The 23,627-nt window shown below is 41.2% G+C and overlaps 1 protein-coding gene across 2 annotated transcripts in view; it reads left to right on the top strand.

The window, feature by feature from the left end:
* vps8 (VPS8 subunit of CORVET complex) overlaps positions 1-21,768 on the top strand; it is a 543,230-nt gene extending 521,462 nt beyond the window's left edge. For both annotated transcript variants that reach the window (XM_060827508.1, XM_060827507.1), the window contains one exon: positions 21,484-21,768. In XM_060827508.1, coding sequence (XP_060683491.1) covers positions 21,484-21,624 — 141 coding nt within the window. In that variant the 3' untranslated portion in view covers positions 21,625-21,768. The remainder of the gene's footprint in view (positions 1-21,483) is intronic.
* Positions 21,769-23,627: the final 1,859 nt, after the last annotated feature.

The following is a 23,627-nucleotide window of genomic DNA, read 5'->3' as shown; positions in this document are numbered from 1 at the left end:
TGTGGTCTCTGGAACATCTACAAACAGGTGCTATGTGATCCAGTTTCTAGTCAATAAGTCAAATGGTCTCCTTTTTGTGCCACAAGCGTCTTTAGTTCTCCACAAAGTACGTAAGAAAGAAGAAACTTTTCCAGGGTCTCTGTTGCCAACTGCAACCTAATGATCTCTGTTGGCTTGCATGCGAGGAAAGCTAAAGGATTGAGCAATGGCTTCATTCCATCTTTGTATGTGTGTAAAACAAACATAAAACAAAATTACTTTGACAGTTCCTCAGCTTTGCGGCCATTACATTTTCAGTGAGTCATTCTATGTTCAGTCGAGTCAGATTCATGCTATTCGTAGAACCGTCAAGTGCGTTCTGCCAACCATCAGGAGCTGTGTGTTACCATTTTTAGCTTCATATTGGTACAAGCTGAAAAGGTCCATCTTGTGCAGGATATGCAGATGTTGCTTATTTTGATACTCCCACCAGAAAATGTGTTTTCTCTGTCTGAGTCGTCCCAGCTGTAGTTCTAATGAGTAATGCTGGTAAGATTGGAAATATATTCTGTTTAATGTATCTGAAATTAAATTTGTTTTCCTTCTTGTTTTCTTCTTAAAATGCTGCCAAATTGTCATCTTCATATTCTCAGAAAGTAGGCACAATGATATTTGAGTCCCATCATCCTGTCTGAAGTGTGGGTGAACAACCACTACAGATCAATCAGGTATCCAGGGACTGTTCATTTGTGTTTGAGTGTCCCTGTGAAGGGTATGAACAAGTCTTGGATGCCGGTGAGAGTAGGTGGTGGGAAGAAATGTAGCAGTATGTTTATGTTTCTTCCCTCCCACCTCCATCAACTTCAGAAAATAAGTCTCCCTTTTAACTGATCTGAACAGAGCTGATCAAACAATTTCCTGGCAGTTCCAGCAGTCCTGTAGTAATACAGTGACTCTGTCTGATAAAGAGCTAAGATGTTTACATTAGATGAATGTGGAAATGTGATCAAGTGAGCCAAGTTAACTCAGGAATCTGTGAACAAAATTGTCTTGATTTACTATGAGGTATGTGATGGCAAACTGCTGATGATTTAAGGATAAAGGACGAACATGATATGGAGAACCCTTCCTGAAAATGTGAAGATAGATGAATATCCCAGAATTTTCATTGACCAAGCAGGAGGCAGTGTAATGCCAATGGATGATGCCCAGACCAATGCTCACTGGACATGGTTCAACTACCACCATTCAATTCATAAACCTGATGGTAATCATTGTCAATGAGTTCACTTAAGGAAATAAAATCTGCATTCCATACCTGTTTTGATCAACATGTAACTCCAGATCCACAGAAATGTGGTTCAGCCTTAAGTGCCACCCCCCTCGCTGAAATAGCTTAACAAGAATCATATCTTACAAGCAATGTTCCAAACACCATCATCACCATCCCTGGGTATTTCTGATCCACTGACAGGACCGACCCACCTGAAGTGGTATAAGCAGAAGGTGGTTGCCTTGGGAACTTCAACATTGACTTTGGATCCCGTGAAATCACATGGCATCTGGTCATATATAATAAGGAAAACTCCTATTTATTAACACCCACCATCCTCAGTGAAGAATCAGTAAACAGTGTGACTTGGATGAAGTATTGAGGATGGCAAGGGGACAGATTGTAACTCTGCATGAGATCTTCAGTGTCCATCACCAAGAGTTTCTTGGTTACCACCATGACTGAACAGGTTGGCCAAGTCCTAAAAGGACATATTGACTGGTTCTGCAGCAGTTGGTGAGCACACTACAAGATGGAAAGACATACTTGACTGGTTCTCATTAATCTACCTGCTGTAGATACATCTATGCATGACAGTATTGGTAGGAGTGGCCACTGCAGCCTTTGTGAAGACAAAATCACATTGAGGATACCCTCAATCATGTTGTGTGACGCTACCACCGTGGTGAATGGAATAGATTTCAAACAGATCTGGCAATTCAGAATTGACTATCCATGTAGCACTTTGAGCAATCAGCAGCAGAATTATATTCAACCACAACTGGTGTAATCCAAAATACCATTAGCATTAAGTTGGGGGATCAACCCTTGTTCACTGTAAAGAGCAAGAAGCCATGCTGGTAGTGGCATCAGGCATACCTAGTGAATCAACAAGACTGGTCTACTTGACTACTTGTATGCCAGACTGTGAGAATGGCATGTGATAGAAAAAAATTAAGTAATTCTACAAAAGAAAATCAGATCTAAGCTGTCTAACCTTGCCACATTCATTCATTTGTGAATTGAGACAGACAATTTTTGAAGGAGGACTCTCCACAAATATCCCCATCTTCAACATGAGGGAGCCCAGAACAACAGTACAAAAGACAGCACAGGAGCATTTTCAACAACCTTTAGCAAATGCTGAGTGAATGATACATGTCAACCTCTTCCTATTGTTCCCAGCATTATAGATTATGCGTGGGAAATCATGTGTCACAAACTTGATTGAGTTTTTTGAAGAAGTAACAAAGAGGATTGATGACGGCAGAGTGGTAGACGTGATCTATATGGACTTCAGGAAGGCGTTCGACAAGGTTCCCCATGGGAGACTGGTTAGCAAAGTTAGATCTCATGGAATACAGGGAGAACTCGCCATTTGGATACAAAACAGAGGGTGATGGTGGAGGGTTGTTTTTCAGACTGTGACCAGTGGAGTGCCACAAGGATCGGTGCTGGGTCCATTACATTTTGTCATTTACATAAATGATTTGGATGTGAGCATAATAGGTACAGTTAGTAAGTTTACTAATGACAATAAAATTGGAGATGTAGTGGACAGCGAAGAAGGTTACCTCAGTATACAACCGGATCTTGATCAGATGGGCCAATGGGCCATGGAGTGGCAGATGGAGTTTAATTCAGATAAATGTAAGATGCTGCATTTTGGGAAAGCAAATCTTACCAGGACTTATACACTTCATGGTAAGGTCCTAGGAAGTGTTGCTGAACAAAGAGACCTTGGAGTGCAGGATCATAGCTCCTTGAAAGTAGAGTCGCAGGTAGATAGGATAGTGAAGAAGGCGTATGGTATGCTTTCCTTTATTGGTCAGAGTATTGAGTACAGGGGTTGGGAGGTCATGTTGTGGCTGTACAGGACATTGGTTAGGCCACTGTTGGAATATTGTGTGCAGTTCTGGCCTCCTTCCTATCGGAAAGATGTTGTGAAACTTGAAAGGGTTCAGAAAAGATTTACAAGGGTTGGAGGGTTTGAGCTATAGGGAGAGGCTGAACAGGCTGGGGCTGTTTTCCCTGGAGTGTCGGAGGCTGAGGGGTGACCTTATAGAGGTTTATAAAATTATGAGGGGCATGGATAGGATAAATAGACAAAGTCTTTTCCCTGGGGTCAGGGAGTCCAGAACTAGAGGGCATAGGTTTACAGTTAGAGGGGAAAGGTATAAAAGAGACCTAAGGGGCAACGTTTTCACTCGGAGGATGGTGCGTGTATGGAATGAGCTGCCAGAGGAAGTGGTGGAGACTGGTACAGTTGCTATACTTAAAAGGCATCTGGATGGCTATATGAATAAGAAGGGCTTGGAGGATTATGGGCCATATGCTAGCATGTGGAATTACATTGGCTTGGGATATCTGGTCAGCTTGGATGAGTTGGACCAAAGGCTCTGTTTCTGTGCTGTGCATTTTTATGACTCTATGCCACCTTTGACAACTCAAATCGCTCCACATTGTACAAATTAAAGACTAAAGTCACTAGACAGCAGGGGCGACCCACCTTGACAGCATTATGGTAGTTGTACTGAAGACTCGTGTTCCAGAATTAGTGATGTCCCTAGCCAACATGTTGCAATACAGCTGCTGTTGGCATGTACCCAGCAATGTGGAACAGTTCACGTGTATATCACTGCCACAAAAAGCAGAACAAGTCCAAACCCAGGTAATTGCTTTCTCATTTGTGTGTTTTCAGTCATCAACATAATGGAAGGGATTGCCAATGGCGTTATCAAGTAGCACCTATTCAGCATTTCTGATGAAGGGCTTTTGCCCAAAACGTTGATTTTTCTTCTCCTCGATGCTTTCTGACCTGTTTTGCTTTTCCAGCACCACGCTAATCTTGATCCTATTCAGCAATAGCCTGCTCATTAACACTCCATTTCATTTCTGCCAGGGTCATTCAGATTCTGATCTCATTATAATCTTGGTGCAAGCATGGACAGACAAGCTGAACTTCAGAGGTATGGTGGGGTTGACGACTCTTGCATCAAGGTAGCATTTGACCGATTATGACAGCAAGGAACCCAGACAAAACTTGCTCCACTAGTTTGAGACATACCTAGCACAAAGAGACGTGGTTGTGGTTGTTTAAGGTAAATCATTTCATCCCTCGGACTTATAGAACATAGAAAAGTACAGCACAGAACAGGTCCTTTGGCCCACGATGTTGTGTCGAGATTTAATCCTAATGTAAAATATAGTAACAACCTACGCACCCTATCTACAAGATAGGGATACTTATCTACAAGAGATCCTCAGGGTAAATGCCCGTTTGCCCAGGGATGTATAGGTGAGGTGGTTTAGTCATGGGAAATGCAGCATTACAGGGAATAAGATTAGAGGGGGCTGGGTCTAGGTGAAATTCTCTTCAGAGGGTTGGTGCAGACTCAGTTGGTGAAATGGCCTGTTTCTGCACCGTAGGAATTCTACGATATGAACAGTTTGGGAATGTGGTTACTGATTAAATTAGATTGGAGTTTGTGATGACGTGGCTTTGAAATGAAGGACTGAACCTGACATATGAAATAATATTTTCTCATTTTATATTTTATTGTGTCATAAACTGTCAAATGAACTTGTGAAGATTAGCTGGAATGTGAAGAGCTTGCTTCATCATTCGACTCTTGACAGCATATAACAGCTTAAAATGAGCCTTATTACTAGAAACCAAAATACTGTAAACCTCTCTCCAGGAGCAAACGCTTTCTCTGGGGTTCAGCAAAACTTCTACTACCATCATCAGGAGGCTGCAGACCTGTAGAAAGTCTTAATAGTAAAAGATATAGCTGTATTCTGTTGCTTTGTATCAGTGAGATTTAAATAAAGCCACAAACACCAACAGGTCCAGAAGTTCCTTGGGGAATATTTGGATTGCTCACTGTGACTCCAGCAGGAAAGAGATTGGGTTTTCTAGGAACTCATGTGAATAGCTAAAAGTGGCCATTTATACCATTTACTCTCATATCCCAGTGGAGACACTGACATTTCAGGGTCACTGTGTTTAGAAAAGTTTTGTGTTGGAATAAAAACATTCACTTACTCCATCTCCCAGATACTCCATTTAAAGTTCCTGATCCTTTCGGAGTTTTCAAAAGCTCACTAATGTTTTATGGTGACTTCTTAATGCTTGGTTGGACAGATATGAATAATTTTGTGTGATGGGGAAAAGTATGCATTGTTGTGATATTCTAAAATGATATCATTCTTTCTTTCCAAGTTATATTGCTGAAAGTAAAATCGTATTGCACACAAGGGCATTGAATCAATTTTCTACTGCACTGTCTCACTGTCTGCCTTCCCCTAGCTTCTTCGGGTTAGAACTGAATTGGTGCTTATCCTGTGCAACTGTCTGGTCCCACTGGCATCTGCTGCAAGCTAGACCATCTAGTTTTAGCATTTGCTTTCACATGTTGTCATGTCTCCTTGAATCACACAGCTGGCTTCCAAAGCCATTGGGCTCAATTATAGCAAGTTAAAATTGTGCTGTTGTAATTCTAAAGATGGGTATATGGTATATGTTAAAAAGTGAATATAATTATGATAAGCTTGTTATGCAAATTTTCAACTTGATTCTAATGTATTATTTTCTGTGCTCAGAGGATAAGACAAATCCACTCCCACCTCCCCCATTTCACCCCCTCAGCCATTATCTCTGAGTTAGAAGATCATGGGTTCAAGATACACTCCAGTGTCTTGGCCATTTAATCACTTGACATTTTAGTCCAATACTGGGAAGGAAGGGTTGCTGCTCTGTTGGAGATCCTTAGATGGATATAGCAGATCGTGCAGCATATCTGAAGAAAGGCAGTTGAGTTCTCCCAGGGGTTCTGGCCAATATTTATCCCTTTTAAAAATCCACTGTATGTAGATTATCTTGTCATCATGCGTTGCTGTTTGTGTGACCCTGATGCATTTTCCTACCTTCCAGCAATGACTGCACTTCAGGACAATTTAATTGGCTGTGCTGCACTTTGGGATGTCCTCAGCTTGCAAAAGATGCTACATAAATGCTGTTTCTTTATTTCATTCCTTCATGCAAAGCAATGCTTCATGAGAATTGATCTCGCCAATTTTGTTTCACTTTTAGGACCAGATGAGGATTTTGTTTCACTCTCTGAGAATTGAGTGTCTTTGGAATTTCTTCCTTCAAAATGTAGTGGATATAGAATCTTTAAATATTTTGAAGACAAAGGTAGATAGATACTCGATTACCAATGGGATGAAGGGTTATGCAGAAATCTAGAGATTAAAATGAGATCAGCCATGAGCTTATTGTTTAGCGGAGCAGGCTTGAAGAGCTGAGTAGCCTAATTTTTTTCCTTGATCATATGTTTTTCTGCTCTTTAAAGGATTTATACTCAAGTTGAAAATAAGGGCTGTTTAAAAAAAAGACATTCAGTTAAATAATTCACATAAAATTTTCATGTTAGAATAGGTTTGTTGTAGCACTCTATCTCATCATATCCATATTAACTGTCTACCAAAGCAATGTAGCTAATCACAATCCCCTTTCCTTTTCTTACAGTCCTGGATTTTCTTTTCTTAAAATGATTGTCCAATTTCCTTTTGAAAGTCAGTCTTGAAAATGTCTTTACCTCCCTTCCAAGCAGCACTAAACATGATGTATATGTTATCGATAGATCACACTGAATACTCCAGGAACAGTTTCCTGAGTTTTTTTCTGTCGCAACAGGTTGTCATTGGTAATTAGCTAAATTCTCAAACAAATGCATATTTGGAATGTGCAGTACATTTCTTATAAATCAAGGTGCAGGTACAGTAAGTAGAAAATATGAATACATTTGTTTTTTAAATTGCATCTAAAGACATGGGGTTGGATTTTCTCATGGGCTTCAGGGTGCCAATGATGGGGCCAAATGAAGATCCCAAGATCATGCCTGGTGGAAATAAGAAGGAGGCATGATCTTGCAAGGATAACCTCCAAATGATCTACCTCTAAGTTTGTGGCTGACACTGCTGCAGACCCAAGTACAAACAACTCTAGAGCATTGGCAGCGAAACGAGATGGCTACTGCAAAGGCAAGTCAGTGATATGAGAAGTCTCAACATGGAGGCACATTGACTGTCAGGGAGACAGATGGGAAAGCAATTTGAGAGGCTGACAGAGTTTGCAAAGAGATAATTCATAGAGTGCATGAGTTGGCAAAAAAATTGGCAGATGATGTAAAATATGAGAAATTGTGAGATTGTCTATTTTGGTAATTCGTTTTGAGAAGAACAACAATTTAGCGTATGTAAGTCCCTGGAGCCAAGTAATCACCTCCTCATTTGCTGAATTTAAGGTGATTAGTCCACCACTTAGTCTATAGTTGACTCCTAAATAATGTGCAGCATTGTTTGTTCCCATCCACAAGTACACAGGGAGCTAGTACTGAAGCTTCAGTGATGCAAGTTAGCATAGGCACTGGCTTGGTCTGCTCCTGTTTAGTAAGGAGCATTCTCGCTCTGACAGTTCAAAGCGTACAATTTAACAGGTGGGCTTTATCATAACAAACTTTTTAGTTACTGCCTGTGTTTGTCAATCCTTGAACTGGGAAGCACAATTTAAAATTAAGGGATCTCCTATTTAAGGCATTCATGAAGTGTTTCTTTCAGAGAGTTGTTAGTCTTTGAATTCTTCTTCCACAGAGCAGTGAAAGCTAGATTATATATTCAAGGATGAGTTAAGCAGATTTTTGATCAACAAGAGAGTTCAGGGAGCAAAGTGGATTTAATAGTGAGCTGATCAAGATTCACCAATGTGCTCAGTGTCACTCTGACAATCAAGTCGTTTGTGATCTTATTGAATGGTGGAGCAGACTCAGTGGGCCGACTGGTATACTCCCATTGCTATTTCTTATGATCTTAGGCTCTGACATTGCTGAACTTCTTTAATATTCTTATGCTGCAAATGTGTTGCTGGTCAAAGCACAGCAGGTTAGGCAGCATCTCAGGAATATGCTGCCTAACCTGCTGTGCTTTGACCAGCAACACATTTGCAGCTGTGATCTCCAGCATCTGCAGACCTCATTTTTTACCTTAATATTCTTATGATTCAGCAGCTGCTTTCATTCCATTAAACACTGTCGCAATAGTGAGAGAATCGTGAAATTTTCATATGTGTTTAGCTTTAATTTCTTGTCTGTGCAATTGACAGAAAGTTCATGTATTCTGACCCATTAATGTCTGAGATTTTCAATGAGCATAATGTTTCGCAATTCTCCTTTTTCTGACCAGAACAGAAAGTCTGTAGCTTTGCCAATTAAAAAATTATAGGCTGTAATTTGCTACTCCAAATGTGCAGAAGTCCTCAGTGTAATCATTGTATTGTACTCTCTGTGCTCACCATCTGTGACTTTGAGCTGTGAAGGAATATTTTATGAGTACATTATTACAGTCATGCTGCAGTATAACCTGATTTGCAATGGAATTAAATGTATGTTTGATTGTAAAACAGTACTAAGAATCACACATTCAGTCACATGAATTAAAAAGCAAGCCTATTCATCCTGTGTTGCAGTTAATACTGTTTTTATTCACTTATGGGATGAGAGCAATTGTATGCACGATCGTAGTTAATATTTTCAAAACAGCAATTTAGCAAACTTCAAAACAAAGATTCAAAAGATGGCTGTGTTTCTGTTGGCATGGTGTTGTAACCACCTATATTTGAACCACAAAAGAGTTGGGACCAATTTTCTTGGGGGGTGATGGCTAGTGCTTTTTGGGAAGAATTTACATTAATTTGTCATGATAATGAGAATCAGGATTTAGCATTTGAGCAAAGAAATAGGGTTGGAAGAGATGGATAGCATCACAGTAAGAAATAACAGCCAACATTTAATCAGAGTAAGAATGAATGCAATAAGCTCTAAATTAAGTTTACAGTTTATGTATGTATGCAAAATTGATCTCTTTGTTCCTTCCTTGCAGTCTCCATGTGGTAACAGTGACAGCAATAGTACTTCTTCGCACATACATCCAAACTCTTCCAAAATCCATCACCATTTTAACGTTTGCAGATTCCTGACCCTGACCAACTCATTCACCATGAATGTCCAATCCTTCTACAACTGCATCCTTTACCAGGATGGCCTGAAAATGTTTCACTTCTGTCTTGAACAGAAGATTATCACAGTGTCATCCACCATCACTATTCTCTGGCCGAAATGAAACATGTTCTCACAGTGAACAACTTGTCTTTTAGCTAACTCACTTTCTTCAAATAACAGGTGTTGCTATGAGAACCCATATAGGTTTTAACAATGCTTTTTGTGTTAAATGTGGAATATTCTAGTTTCCAATTGCCTTTTGTTTCTCTCACCCAGCTGTCTTTCCAGGAGATTTCTCCTGATGTTCATTATCGACCTTTGCTCAAATAATAAGTACATTCAGGTATTGGTAAGAAGAGGATAAGGCTTACATGCGTACACTCCACAATCCAGTAGCTTTGTCAATATTAGCCTATGAAGAATTGATACTTGAAGCATATAAAGGCAGCTAGTCCCTGTGGAACCATGATGCAAAATGCGAAGATATTTTTAAAGCTCTGATATGCAGCCAGTTATACTCTCCAGCTGACAAAGTTAATGTAAACTGCTAATGTTCAGATTTTGTTACAATTCCTAATATTCCAGTTGTTTCAACCCATCCATATTAAAACAGATGCCATATCTCCTTGGGGAGAAAGGTAGCTCTGTTCATTCATATTTTAATGAAAGAATCTACATTAATTCATGAGTTTCTAATTTTAATTAATTGCAAAATTAAAACATTAGACCATTAGCCTCTAAATATCAATGGTAAAACAATGGCACTGAGCTAGAAGTTGTGGTCCCTTAATTCTGACTCTTAAAGGACAATCTAATTCATGAATATATTAAATAGTTTCTGTTTTATGGTACGATCTATTTTTGTTCCTATGTAGTAAGCAAATGACAAGTATTGTGCTAAGAGATAATTCTGCCCATTTGATTAAGTAATGAGTTTAAATATTCAGCTTGTTCTAGTCCTCCGTGTATCACAGTGGAATCTCCCCTACAGACACCCATGGCTAGCATGACAGAACACAGATTTTTTTCTACCCTTGTTGAAGATGGAGAATCACTCAATATTTCCTACTCCTGCCCATTTCTATTACCTGAGCACATTTGGTTCCAGTGGTAACCAAAAGGCTTAAAGGCCATTCTGGAGTGGTGTTTGATAAAATTAAAACAGAAAAAGCTGGAAGTACTCAGGTCAGACAGCTTTGGTAGGATAGAGAAGCAGGATTAATGTTCCAGGTCATTGACCTTTCATAAGAAATTTACTTAAATACGAGCATGTGAGGAAGAATGGTATCTGTCCACATGTCCAAAGATCTGCTGGTTAAGAATCAGCCTGTTCTGTCACATGAAGACCCAAGACAGCAACTCAAGATGGTTAGCAGACGTCAACGTTTAACTAAGCCAAAGATAATGATTGGCTGCAAATTATTGAACATATCCTGCATATTTTTATCCCCAGGGATACCTTGCTGCTCTTAGTCCAATCTATTGATTTTTTGTCACTCTACTTTTCTCTCGTGGTGATGACCAGCTTCTTGAAAGTGGCACTTTCTGATGTACACCTTTGTGTGAGTTCTTTGGGCTTGCTGATGACGGTTATTCTATTGGGCTTGCTGATGACGGTTGTATTTTTGTCAACATTCTTTGACAAATGACACTTATTTATTATTCTTCTGTGTCGTTTATATATTCCTTCAGCAATTCCGGAAGATGATGTCCCATTTTATAGCTGTACTCAGCATCAGTTAAAAGGCAATTGTGGTGAAGTTCAGTCTGCAGATTTAAGCAATGTGTTCATTGTGGAAACACCTCACTTCCACATGCAATATTCTTTTTCAATATGAGCTGTTCTGCTGCTGTTTGCCTCAAACTTAAATGGTAAATAGTTTGCATATTCTCCGCTCCCCCCCCCCCCCCGTGTCTGCATGGGTTTCCTCCAGGTGCTCCAGTTTCCTCCCACAACCCAAAGATGAGCAGATTAGGTATATTAGCCATGGTAAATGGGGTTTATGGGAATCGGGTGAGGGTCTGGGTCTGGGTGAGATGTTCTTTGGAGTGTTGGTGCAAACTCAATGGGCTGAATGGCCACTTCCTGCACTGTAGGGATTCTGTGACTGAATAATTCTTATATGTAGCAGAAATACAAACAAGGTATTTTATAAGCTACTCGAAGGGTCCCAGTGTAAGTCCAATCAAAGATAACTAGAAATTGCATGAGTAATCAGAAAAACTTAAGTTTGCAGTCTTAATATATGACAATGTACTCTTGGATCTGAGATCCAACTTCTGCTTAAGAGTTTGCAGCACTGTTTCATAGTGTCCTACATGATCTGGTACTTTATCCTCAATTGCCACTAATCATATGTAGCCATTGGCAATGAATATTTGCAGGTTACTCAGGACTAGATTTAAGATATTCTATCCCAATTCTGGACCTGGCTCTGGCTTTTAATTATAACACAACTTAAATACTGAGTAATATTCCTTGTATACAATCTTAACCACTGTAGACTAGAAACCATTTCAACATATTTTGAGTTCATTCATAGCTGACTAGCCATTCCATGTGTTCGGAGTGAATAACCCTGGTTACTCCAGGGCAGTATGCTGGGCGGTCATGATTAAAGCTATGTATTACAGTTCACAGTATTCAGAATTCATTCTAAACAGATTTAAGGAGATTGCCTAACTTTGACTACGCAACAATTTGCTTCAAAGGAAGGAGATGCCTGAAACTAATTTTTGGTTGGTCTTGTAAAACAAGCATCAAAAATCACAGAATTAACTCAGTGCAGAAGGTGCATTCGACTCTGCACTGGCTTTATTATTCCATATTTTTTTCCCATATCCCTGCACATCATTGCTATCCAAATAACCATCCATTGCCCTTGTCATACCTCAACTGAACCTGCCTCCATCACATTTCCATGTAGTGTTTTCCATACCCTAACAACTTGGAATGACTTTTTTTCGCACAGCACCCTTGCTTTGTTTGCGTGTCACTTTAAATCCATGCCCTCTCATTCTTGTTTCTTTTACAAGCAAAAAAGCTTCTCCCTCTCTAGTCTGTCCAGCCCGATCGTGATTTGGAAAATTGCAATCAAATTTCCTCTCAGCTAGCTTGCCTCCAGCGAGAACAATACCAATCTCTTCAATCTGTCTTCACAGCTGAAGTTCCTCACACCTGAACCCATTCTAATAGATCGCATCTGCACACACTGAAATGCATTCATGACTTTCCTATATTGTGGCACTCTCAGCTGAGGTCTAGTAAGTATTTGGTATGAGTTCAACCTCAGCTCCTTGCTGTTGGTCCTGTTTTAAAAAAGCTGAGAGCACCCTATGCTTCGCTAACTGCCCTGTCCACTTGACCTTCCATCTTCACTGCTGTGTGCACATGTACACTCATTGTTCTGCTCCTGCAACCTTTTTGGAATTGTACCCCCTTGAAATTCTTATAACATGCATTTCCAGAGGCATTTGATACAGCACCTCACAAGACCTGATGATCGTGGTATGAAAATGGCAGCATGAAAACAAAATTGGCTGAGTGAGAGGATATAGAGAGTAATGATCACAATGTTTTTTTTAACTTGAGGAAGGATTGTAGTGAGTTTCCCATAGGTTGATTTTGACACCCTTGCTTTCCCTGATATATATTAATGATCTGCATCTTGGTTTTCAGGAGGCAGTTTCCAAGTCTGCAGATGAGGCAAAACTTGGAAACATTGTAATCTGTAAGGAGGGCAGTGTAGATCTTCAAAAGGCCATTGACAAGTTGGTGCAGTAGGCAACTCAGTGATATTCAACTGAGAGAAGTGTGAGGGGATACATTTTGGTAGAATTAGAAATACCTAAAGGATATACAGGAACAGGTAAAGTGAATAGTGATCAAATTATAGGTCTTGTTTTTATTAGTAGTGGCATCGAGTACAGGAGCAAGGAGGTTATGCTGAACTTGTGTAACATACTCATTGGACTCAGCTAGAATATTATGTATAGTTCTGGGCACCATACGTTACAAATTATATTAATGCTTTGGACAGAATGCAGAAAATATTTACAAGGATGTCTCTAGGGATGAAGAACTTTAGTTATGAAGGTGAATTGGGTTTTCTTGCAGAGGAGGAGGCAGAGAATTGATACTTTTCAGAATCATGATAGGGCTGGACAAAGCAGATGGTAAGAAATTGTCTCCTCTTACAAAAGGATTAAGAGTTAGAGGGTGCAGATAAAGACTGCTTTTACATAGAACATAGAAAAATACAGCGCAGTACAGGCCCTTCGGCCCTCGATGTTGCGCCGACCAAAGCCTACCTAACCTACACTAGCCCAATAACCTCCATATGCTTATCCAATGCCCGCTTAAATGACCATAAAGAGGGAGAGTCCACCACTGCTACTGGCAGGGCATTCCATGAACACTCAACCCGCTGAGTAAAGAATCTACCCCTAACATCTGTCCTATACAGACCACCCCTTAATTTAAAGCTGTGTCCCCTAGTAACACCTGACTCCATTAGCGGAAAAAGGTTCTCACTGTCAACCCTATCTAAACCCCTAATCATCTTGTACACCTCTATCAAATCTCCCCTAAACCTTCTTTTCTCCAATGAGAACAGCCCCAAGTGCCTCAGCCTTTCCTCATACGAGGTTCCTACCATACCAGGCAACATCCTGGTAAACTTCCTCTGCACTCGTTCCAATGCCTCCACGTCCTTCCTATAGTATGGCGACCAAAACTGCACACAATACTCCAGATGAGGCCACACCAGAGTCTTATACAACTGCAACATGACCTCAGGACTCCGGAACTCAATTCCTCTACCAATAAAGCCCAGTACACCATATGCCTTCTTCACAGCACTATTTATCTGGGTGGCAACTTTCAGAGATCTGTGTACATGGACACCAAGATCCCTCTGCTCATCCACACTACCAAGTAGCCTACCATTAGCCCAGTAATCCATCTTCTTGTTACTCCAACCAAAGTGAATGACTTCACACTTAGCTACATTGAACTCCATTTGCCACCTTTCTGCCCAGCTCTGCAACTTATCTATATCCCGCTGTAACCTGCCACATCCTTCTTCGCTGTCCACAACTCCACCGACTTTCATGTCATCCGCAAACTTGCTCACCCAGCTTTCAAGGCCCTCCTCCAGGTCATTTATAAAAATGACAAACAGCAATGGTCCCAAAACAGATCCTTGTGGAACACCGCTAGTAACTGCACTCCAAGATGAACCTATACCATCAACTACTACCCTCTGTCTCCTTCCAGCCAGCCAATTCCTAATCCAAACCTCTAATGCACCCTCAATGCCATACCTCCGTAGTTTTTGCATTAGCCTACCATGGGGTACCTTATCGAACACCTTGCTAAAATCCATATACACCACATCTACTGCTTTACCCTCGTCCACTTCCTTAGTCACCTTCTCAAAGAACTCAATAAGGTTTGTGAGGCACGACCTGCCCTTCACAAAACCATGCTGACTATCCTTGATCACATTATTCCTATCCAGATGTTCATAAATCCTATCCCTTACAATTCTCTCTAAGACTTTGCCCACAACAGAAGTGAGACTCACTGGCCTATAGTTACTCGGGCTATCCCTACTCCCCTTCTTGAACAAGGGGACCACATTCGCTATCCTCCAGTCTTCTGGCACTATTCCCGTAGACAATGACGACATAAAAATCAAGGCCAATGGCTCCACTATCTCTTTCCTAGCTTCCCAGAGGATCCTAGGATAAATGCCATCAGGCCCAGGGGACTTATCTATTTTCATCCTTTCCAGTATTCCCCAGACCTCTTCCCTACATACCTCAAGGCCATCCATTCTAATCACTTGTGACTCAATATTCACATCAGCAACAGTGTCCTGTTCCTGAGTGAATACTGATGAAAAGTATTGATTTAGTGTCTCTCCAATCTCCTCCGCCTCCACGCACAACTTCCCACTACAATCCTTGACTGGACCGATACCTACCCTAGTCATCCTTTTATTCCTGACATACCTATAGAAAGCCTTTGGGTTTTCCCTAATCCTACCAACTAAGGACTTTTCATCTCCCCTTCTCGCTGCTCTTAGCTCTCTCTTTAGATCCTTCCTGGCTACCTTATAACTCTCAATCGCCCCAATTGAACCTTCACGCCTCATCTTTACATAGGCCGCCCTCTTCCCTTTCACAAGGGATTCCAATTCCTTATTAAACCAAGGCTCCCTCACAAGACCCTTTACTCCCTGCCTGACTGGTACATACTTATCAAGGACACCCAATAGCTGTTCCTTGAACAATCTCCACATATCATTTGTGTTCTTCCCTTGAAGCCTATTTTTCCAATCCACGCATCCTAAGTCATGCCTCACCGCATCTTAATTTCCCTGCCCCCAGCTATAACTCTTGCCCTGCAGTGCACACTTATCCCTCTCCATCACTAGAGTAAAAGTCACCGAGTTGTGGTCACTGTCCCCGAAGTGCTCACCTACCTCCAAGTCTAACACCTGGCCTGGTTCATTACCTAGAACCAAATCCAGTATAGCCTCACCTCTTGTTGGCCTGTCTACATATTGTGTCAGGAAACCCTCCTGCACACATTGGACAAACACCAACCCATCTAACAAACTCGAGCTATAGCTTTCCCAGTCAATATCTGGGAAGTTAACGTCCCCCATAACAACCACCCTGCTACTTTCACTCTTCTCCTGAATCATCCTCGCAATACTTTCCTCTACTTCTCTCGGACTATTAGGAGGCCTGTAGAAAACTCCTAACAGGGTGGCCTCACCTTTCCTATTTCTAACCTCAGCCCAAACTACCTCAGATGGCAAGTCTTCCTTCATCGTCCTTTCCACAGCTGTAATACTATCCTTGACAAGCAATGCCACACCTCCCCCTCTTTTACCCCCATCTCTGACCCTGCTAAAACATTTAAACCCTGGAACCTGCAACAGCCATTCCTGTCCCTGTTCTACCCACATCTCTGTAATTGCCACAACATCGAAGTCCCAGGTACCAACCCACGCTGCAAGTTCACCTACCTTATTTCTTATACTTCTGGCATTGAAGTATACACACTTCAAGCCACCTTCCTGTTTACAGGCACCCTCCTTCGAGGTCGATGCCTTATTCCTAACCTCCCTACTCTCAAGGTCCTGTACCCTAAAGCTACAGTCCAGGTTCCCATGCCCCTGCAGAGTTAGTTTAAACCCTCCCAAAGAGCACTAGCAAACCTCCCCCCAAGGATACTGGTGCCCCTCAGGTTCAGGTGTAGACCATCCTGTTTATAGAGGTCCCCACGTTCCCCAGAAAGAACCCCAGTTGTCCAGAAACCGGAATCCCTCCCTCCTGCACCATCCCTGTAGCCACGCATTTAACTGTTCTCTCTCCCTTTTCTGAAGAGAGAGAAAAAAAAACTGCAGAGGCTAGAATCCAAAGTAGACAAGCAGGAGGCTGGAAGAACACAGCTAGCCAGGCAGCATCAGGAGGTGGAGAAGTCAATGTGGTATAACTGTTCTTCAGGACTGGGGGTGGGTATAATGGGAGCTGCAGATAAGGCAGGGGTAGGGTTGTGGGAGGGTTTTGGGTGGGGAGAGGGACAGGGTGGTGAGATAGGGATAGGTGAGCACAGGTAGAGGATATGACCTGGTAGGTTGATGGGAGGAATGAATCCAGTTGGTTGCTGGAAGAAGGGTCGGTCAGAGGGATGGAACGGAGTGAGAGGGGTGGGAAGGGGAGTCAGGGAATGGGAAGGAAGGTCATTTGAAATTGGAGAACTCAATGTTGAGTGCTGCAGGCTGCCCAGGCAGAAGATGAGATGTTGTCCCTCCAGTTTGAGGTCTGATTCACTGTGGCAATGGAGGAGAACAAGGATCGTCATGTTGGAAAGGGAGTGGGAAGAGGAATTAAAATGGGCGGTGACTAGGAAGTCAGGTCGTTCCTTGGAGGCCCAGATGAGATGCTTGCCTGAATGTGCCCTGAGTTTACATTAGGTGTCCCAGATGTAGAGAAGACTACATCGGGAGCACCTGATGCAGTAAACTAGAATCACGGAGAGGCAGGTGAACCTCTGTCTCACCTGGAGGGACTGTTTGGGGTCCTGGATGGAGGTGAGGGGGTGGTGTGCCAGCAGTAAGCAAATGTGATATGAGTAAAAATAATTTCACAGAGCAAGTACTTCGAGACAGGGGCATATTGTCTGGAAGTGTGGTGGAAGCATGTTCATTGAGCCATTCAAGATTATTTAAATAGAAATCGTATTCAAGATTGTGGAGAAAAGACACAAGGTCATAATGCACATTCAGAGAGCCAGCGCAGACACAATGCACGACAATAATTTTGTGATTCATCCTGTTTGCTATTTTTGTTCAGTTTAGAGCTCAGAGTATTGATTAGTCACTTTTGAGTAAGGTAACCAGAGACCATAAATTAAACTCCATAACTTCAAAATTTGGAAATGAACAGGATTTTTAAAAAAAATGTTTTTCTCATTCTTGTGATGCAAACATCACTGGCTGGGACAGCAATTATTGTTCATCCTTCATTGTTCTGGAAAAGTGTTGATGTCATCTGGACCCATTCGGTACAAATATACATCCATAGTACTGTTAGGGATTTCCAAAATTTTCACCCAGCGACAGTGACATAGTTCTAAGTAAGAATGGTATGTGACGTAATGCAAAGTGTGTGTTTTATATAGAATAATATCATTTATTGCAAAGATTGCATTTTAAACTGCTGCCATGTGTATTTTCATTGATGAATGTGAGGAGGTTTAATAATTAACTTTTCGGTCTTTTTGGAGTCATGATTTTTTTAAAAAAACAAAACAGTATATGTCAGAGATTAGGTGATTGGGGTTCTCCCGGAGTGATCATATCAATTTAAAACAGTTAAACAAAGGAGCAGAAGTGGGCTATTCAGCCCATCAAATCTACTCTGTCATTAAATGAGATCATGGCTGATCTGATAACACTCAAATTATTCTTCCTGTCTTTTCCCCATCACCCTCTATTCCTTTACTGATTAAAAATCTATTTCAGCCTTGAATATACTTAACAGCCTTTCTGCATATACCCTGTCAAGTCCTTTTGGAATCTTGTATGTTTCGATAAAGTCACCTTTCATTCTTCTGAATTCTTCCAAATACAAATGAACTTGTATTGTGAAAGTTTTATAATCAGTGAGATCAAACATTGAAAGGTATTATCTTGCTTTCGATTGAGAATAATCAAGAATTGATTGATGTTTAGGAAAGGCCCATAAACTGGGAAGTATTTGTTTCAGTTCGCGAAAGACCTAGTTGGGTCATAGAGACATACAGCAGCAAAACTAACTTTTCAGTCCAACTCACCCATGCTGACCAAATGTATCCCTAAACTAATCTAATACCATTTGCCAACATTTGGCCCTTATCCCCCTCAACCCTTCCTATTTCTATACTCAACCAGATGTCTTTTAAATATTGTAATCATGCCAATCTCTCTGGCAGCACATTCCATACACGTACCACCCTCTGCATGAAAAGTTGCCCCTTGGGTTCCTTTAATTTTTTCAACTTTCACCTTTAAACCTATGCCCTCTAGTTTTGGACTCCCCCATTTTGGAGAAAAGGCCTTGACTTTTCACCCTATCCATGCCTCTCATGACTCTATAAACTTCTATAAGGTGACCCTGCAGCCTCCAACACTCCAGGGAAAATAGCCTCAGCCAGTTGCAGCTCAAACCCTCCAACCCTGGCAACATCCTTGTAAATCTTTTCTGAACCCTTTCAAGTTTCACAACATCTTTCCTATAGCAGAGAGACCTCTAATAATGTAAGAGCATTTTCTCCTGCAAAAAGGAGTTCACTCAGAACACTTAAGACTTAGTTCAAAATCACACAACACCAGGTTATAGTCCAACAGGTTTATTTGGAAGCACTAGATTTCAGACCGTGCTTCTTCATCAGGTGGTTACCTCACTGCAAGGGTTTTAATTTGAAAATTCCAGAAATTAGGTCAGATTCCCTAAAGTGTGGAAACAGGCCCTTTGGCCCAACAAGTCCTTACCAACCCTCCGAAGAGTAACCCACCCAGACCCATTCCCCTACCTTATATTTACCCCTGACCAATGCACCCAATACGATGGACAATTTAGCATGGCCAATTCACCTAACCTGCACATCTTTGGATTGTGGGAGGAAACCGGAGCACCCGGAGGAAACCCACGCAGACACGGGGAGAATATGCAAACTCCACACAGACAGTCGCCCAAGGCTGGAATCAAACCCAGGTCCCTGGCGCTGAGCCACCGTGCTGCCTGTGGTCAGTTAGAACCTGAAGTTATTTAAAATTGGGAAATTTTCAGCTCACTTGTGAGAATAATGAAGGGAGAGGCTATCAAGCTCTCCTGACGGGGAATTTAAGGAAACATTTGAGTCAAACCTAGATAGAGAAGGGAACTCCCTCTGGTGTTTGAGTGCTGATGTTTGTTAAATGTGGTTTATTTGGCACATGTTTCAAAATCTTCCAAATTGTGCTTTACGTAAACAGCTTGGTTTGTTCTATTTTTATCTTCATTTCTGCATGATAATCGTTTTTTATTGTGAAGGACAAATCTGTGGCATTGCTTTTGTTTCAGTGAAAAAAACCACCTTGTTAAAACTTTTTAAAATGGTCTATCAAGCTGGATTTCAGTTTGGGATCTGGCTCATCCAGTAGTAACATCTTCTGGGATCATAACAGTGGAGTGAAAGGGAACTTGTCGGTGGTGATGTTTCGATGTGTCTACTACACTTGTCCTCCAGATGGTAGAGGGCACGATTTTGCAAAATGCTGTTCAAGTAGTATTGGTGGGTTTCTGGAGTACATAGAAACATAGAGCTTAGGACCAGGAGTGGGCCATTTAGTTCTTTGAGGGTATTCTGCTATTCTGTAAGATCAAGATATTGTCAATTGTATACCCTATTCTTGTCATGTGGTGGTAGTGCCCTTACCTCTGTGTCAGGAGGCCAACCTGCTCCAGAGATGTATTGTAACATCTCTGAATAGGGCAATTAGAAAATATCTATAGGGATAAAGTTCCCATAAGTTACCAATTTGGCCAGATTATGCAAAGTTAGGCATGTTCTAGTTCACCATGGCAGCAGCTGGTCGTGTTGGATCAGAAGTTCATATGTGAGGGGATATTTAAGGATTCATCTTCTCAACCTCTGCCCTCACCTGAGCTGTGGTGATCCTCGGGTTGAAACACCCCCACCCTCAACCCCGTGTATTGACAGCAGCTTGATGACTATTGGTGATATAGTTCATGAGTTACAATTGTCATGATATACATAGGTGTGACTATGTTGACTTTACCTACTTTTATTTAAAACATGAACATTTAGCAGCTATTGCTTCATACAACAGAATGCCAAGAAATCCAGTTTGGTTGAAAACCTTAGATAAGACTGACTTTCTCAGCTCAGTACTTTGCACCCACTTGTGATGCAGCCCAAAGAGCTAGGACCCATTTCATTGGAGACCACAAATACTATGAGAAATATGATGTAAATTCATCAGATGATGCCAGGGATAGGAAACTAATGAGGGAAAACATAGGATAAAGAAACTAATTTCATCAGAGCAGAGAAGGCCAAGAATTGATACAAATGGAATTTTCTGATTGATTGTGGTGTATTTTAATAGTGTAGAGGAAAAAAGCATGTCTTCTGTTAATTTATTCATGGGACATGACAAAGCAAGTGTTAGTGGCTTATCCCTAATTGCTGTTGAGATTGGATGTGATGAACTAATATCTTGAATCACCAATTAGCTCATTGATACTATTTGTGTAGGAATGGAGCGTTTCATCCCTCAAGCCTGTTTTACCATTCATTGAAATCGGGATGGACCTAGATCCAGGTTTCTGCCCTTGATATTCCTTGGTGTCTATGGATTTCAAAAGCTGACTGATCTGAGATTAAACATTCACACTTGATGTAGCCTCTAACAATGTCGTCATCTGTGCAGAAAAAGAAAGAGTATTTGGATAGTATTGAGTCTTTATGTTCTGAGAGTTGTACAGATGCATCCCTACTAGATTTTTGTACATGAACTATTTATTAGCCCCTACGGGTTGAAATTTTGATAGTTGCTGAGTTAACACCATCACTCATACTTTTGCTTTTTACTCTGTTTCTTGCAGTTGGCAATTCTCACAGAACTTTCTCGTAACCGAAGCAGTGACAAGCATGGCCTATTCCATCCTGGATCAGTGGCAAACAGCGTTTTCCAAAATGAAAACTTCCAACTGCGTTTGTCACCGCCTCCAGTCATTGAGGACTAGTACTACAAATGATGTTTGTGCAATCAAATTAGACTGAACACTCTTGACACATCCCTGACGGTTTTAATTGTTGAATTAATGCAAATGCTGACATTGACAGTTGTTCGTGTATGTCAAATAATTCTTGAACTTAAAACTAATAAAGATATGTCCTAAGTTACCTAGCTGTTTCAGTACTTGTTAATAGATAGGTGCAATATATGTTTTCACTTTCTGCAGAAACATTAACATGCAAATTCACAGCTTCACAACCAGATATGCCTTGATTTCTAATTAAGATATATATTTTTGAGATGGGGAAGATTTTAATATTTTAAAATTAATTATTGCATGAAAAGATGCTTCTCCTTTCAACAGTCTTTCTCGCAGTCTCCTGAAAATTAGAACTAGCCTTCTCCAGATTCATGTACAACTGGCCATTCTTCCATCTGTATCTTGATTGTAAACTGTACAATTGTTCATCCTTTGTTTCCCCCACTATACCTGGATGGTTAGAACTTCTGTCCCATGGGAGCATCATAATGGCAGTCTACCCTTGACACGTGTACATTCAAATGTGAACAGGATTGATAGCCCTGGCTAAATCTTGTTCCGATTTGCTGAGGCTGTATAAAGTAGCCACAGTTATTCTGGCTAGTACCAACTAATGAAAGTTGGTTAGCTCAGTAAGCTGGTTCATGACGCATAGTGACTGCAACAGCGCAGGTCACCAGGAAGGTCCCACTTTCTCAACCCTGCCCCTTATTTGAGGTGTGATGACCCTCAGGCTAAATTCATCACTAGTCGTCTGTCTCTCAAGTGAGAGAGTACTCCTCTGGTACTATGATGACTGCTACTGCTACCAAGTAATTCAGTCAGGATAGTCATACAGTGTGGAAACAGACCCTACGGTCCAACCAGTTCATTGGCCTTTAGGATTGTCAATATACTCGATTCAAGCTTAATTGGAATTTAGTATTTTTTCCAGGGTATAATTTATACTGATTGGCCTAATTTGAACCTGTATTGTCATTTCCAGGCAACCAGCCAATCTAGCTTTCGACCAAGGTTTACATTGTTACCTTATTGAGAACACTTGGTGCTGTGTCAGGTGGTTTTGCTACCTTTTAACTCTCTTAAAGGTACCGTACACACACATCTTCATAACAGTATTAATTCACTCCTTCAGAATTTTCTCCAATTGTTTCCCTAACACTGACATGAGAGTCAAAGGTCTGTAAAGGGACATTTGTTCAAGAAGGGGAGTAGGGATAACCCTAGTAACTATAGGCCGGTGAGTCTAAATTCTGTTGTGGGCAAAGTCTTAGAGAGAATTGTAAGGGATAGGATTTATGAACATCTGGATAGGAATAATGTGATCAAGGATAGTCAGCATGGTTTTGTGAAGGGCAGGTGATGCCTCACAAACCTTATTGAATTCTTTGAGAAGGTGACTAAGGAAGTGGACGAGGGTAAAGTGGTAGATGTGGTGTATATGGATTTTAGTAAGGCGTTTGATAAGGTTCCCCATGGTAGGCTACTGCAAAAAATACGGAGGTATGGCATTGAGGGTGCGTTAGAGGTTTGGATTAGGAAGTGGCTGGCTGGAAGAAGACAGAGGGTAGTAATTGATGGTAAAGGTTCATCTTAGAGTGCAGTTACGAGCGGTGTTCCACAAGGATCTGTTTTGGGACCATTACTGTTTGTCATTTTTATAAATGACCTGGAGGAGGGGCTGGAAGGTTGGGTGAGCAAGTTTGCGGATGATATGAAAGCCAGTGGAGTTGTTGACAGTGAGGAAGGATGTGGCAGGTTACAGCGGGACATAGATAAGCTGCAGAGCTGGGCAGAAAGGTGGCAAATGGAGTTCAATGGAGGTAAGTGAGAAGTGATTCACTTTGGTAAGAGTAACAAGAAGATGGAGTACTGGGCTAATGGTCAGATACTTGGTAGTGTGGATGAGCAGAGGGATCTTGGTGTCCATGTACATAGATATCTGAAAGTTGACACCCAGGTAGATAGTG

This window comes from Hemiscyllium ocellatum, chromosome 7 (genome assembly GCF_020745735.1).
Source record: "Hemiscyllium ocellatum isolate sHemOce1 chromosome 7, sHemOce1.pat.X.cur, whole genome shotgun sequence".
Taxonomy (NCBI): Eukaryota; Metazoa; Chordata; class Chondrichthyes; order Orectolobiformes; family Hemiscylliidae; genus Hemiscyllium; species Hemiscyllium ocellatum.
Note: the sequence above shows the minus strand (reverse complement) of the source record. Positions and strands in the feature narration are given on the sequence as shown.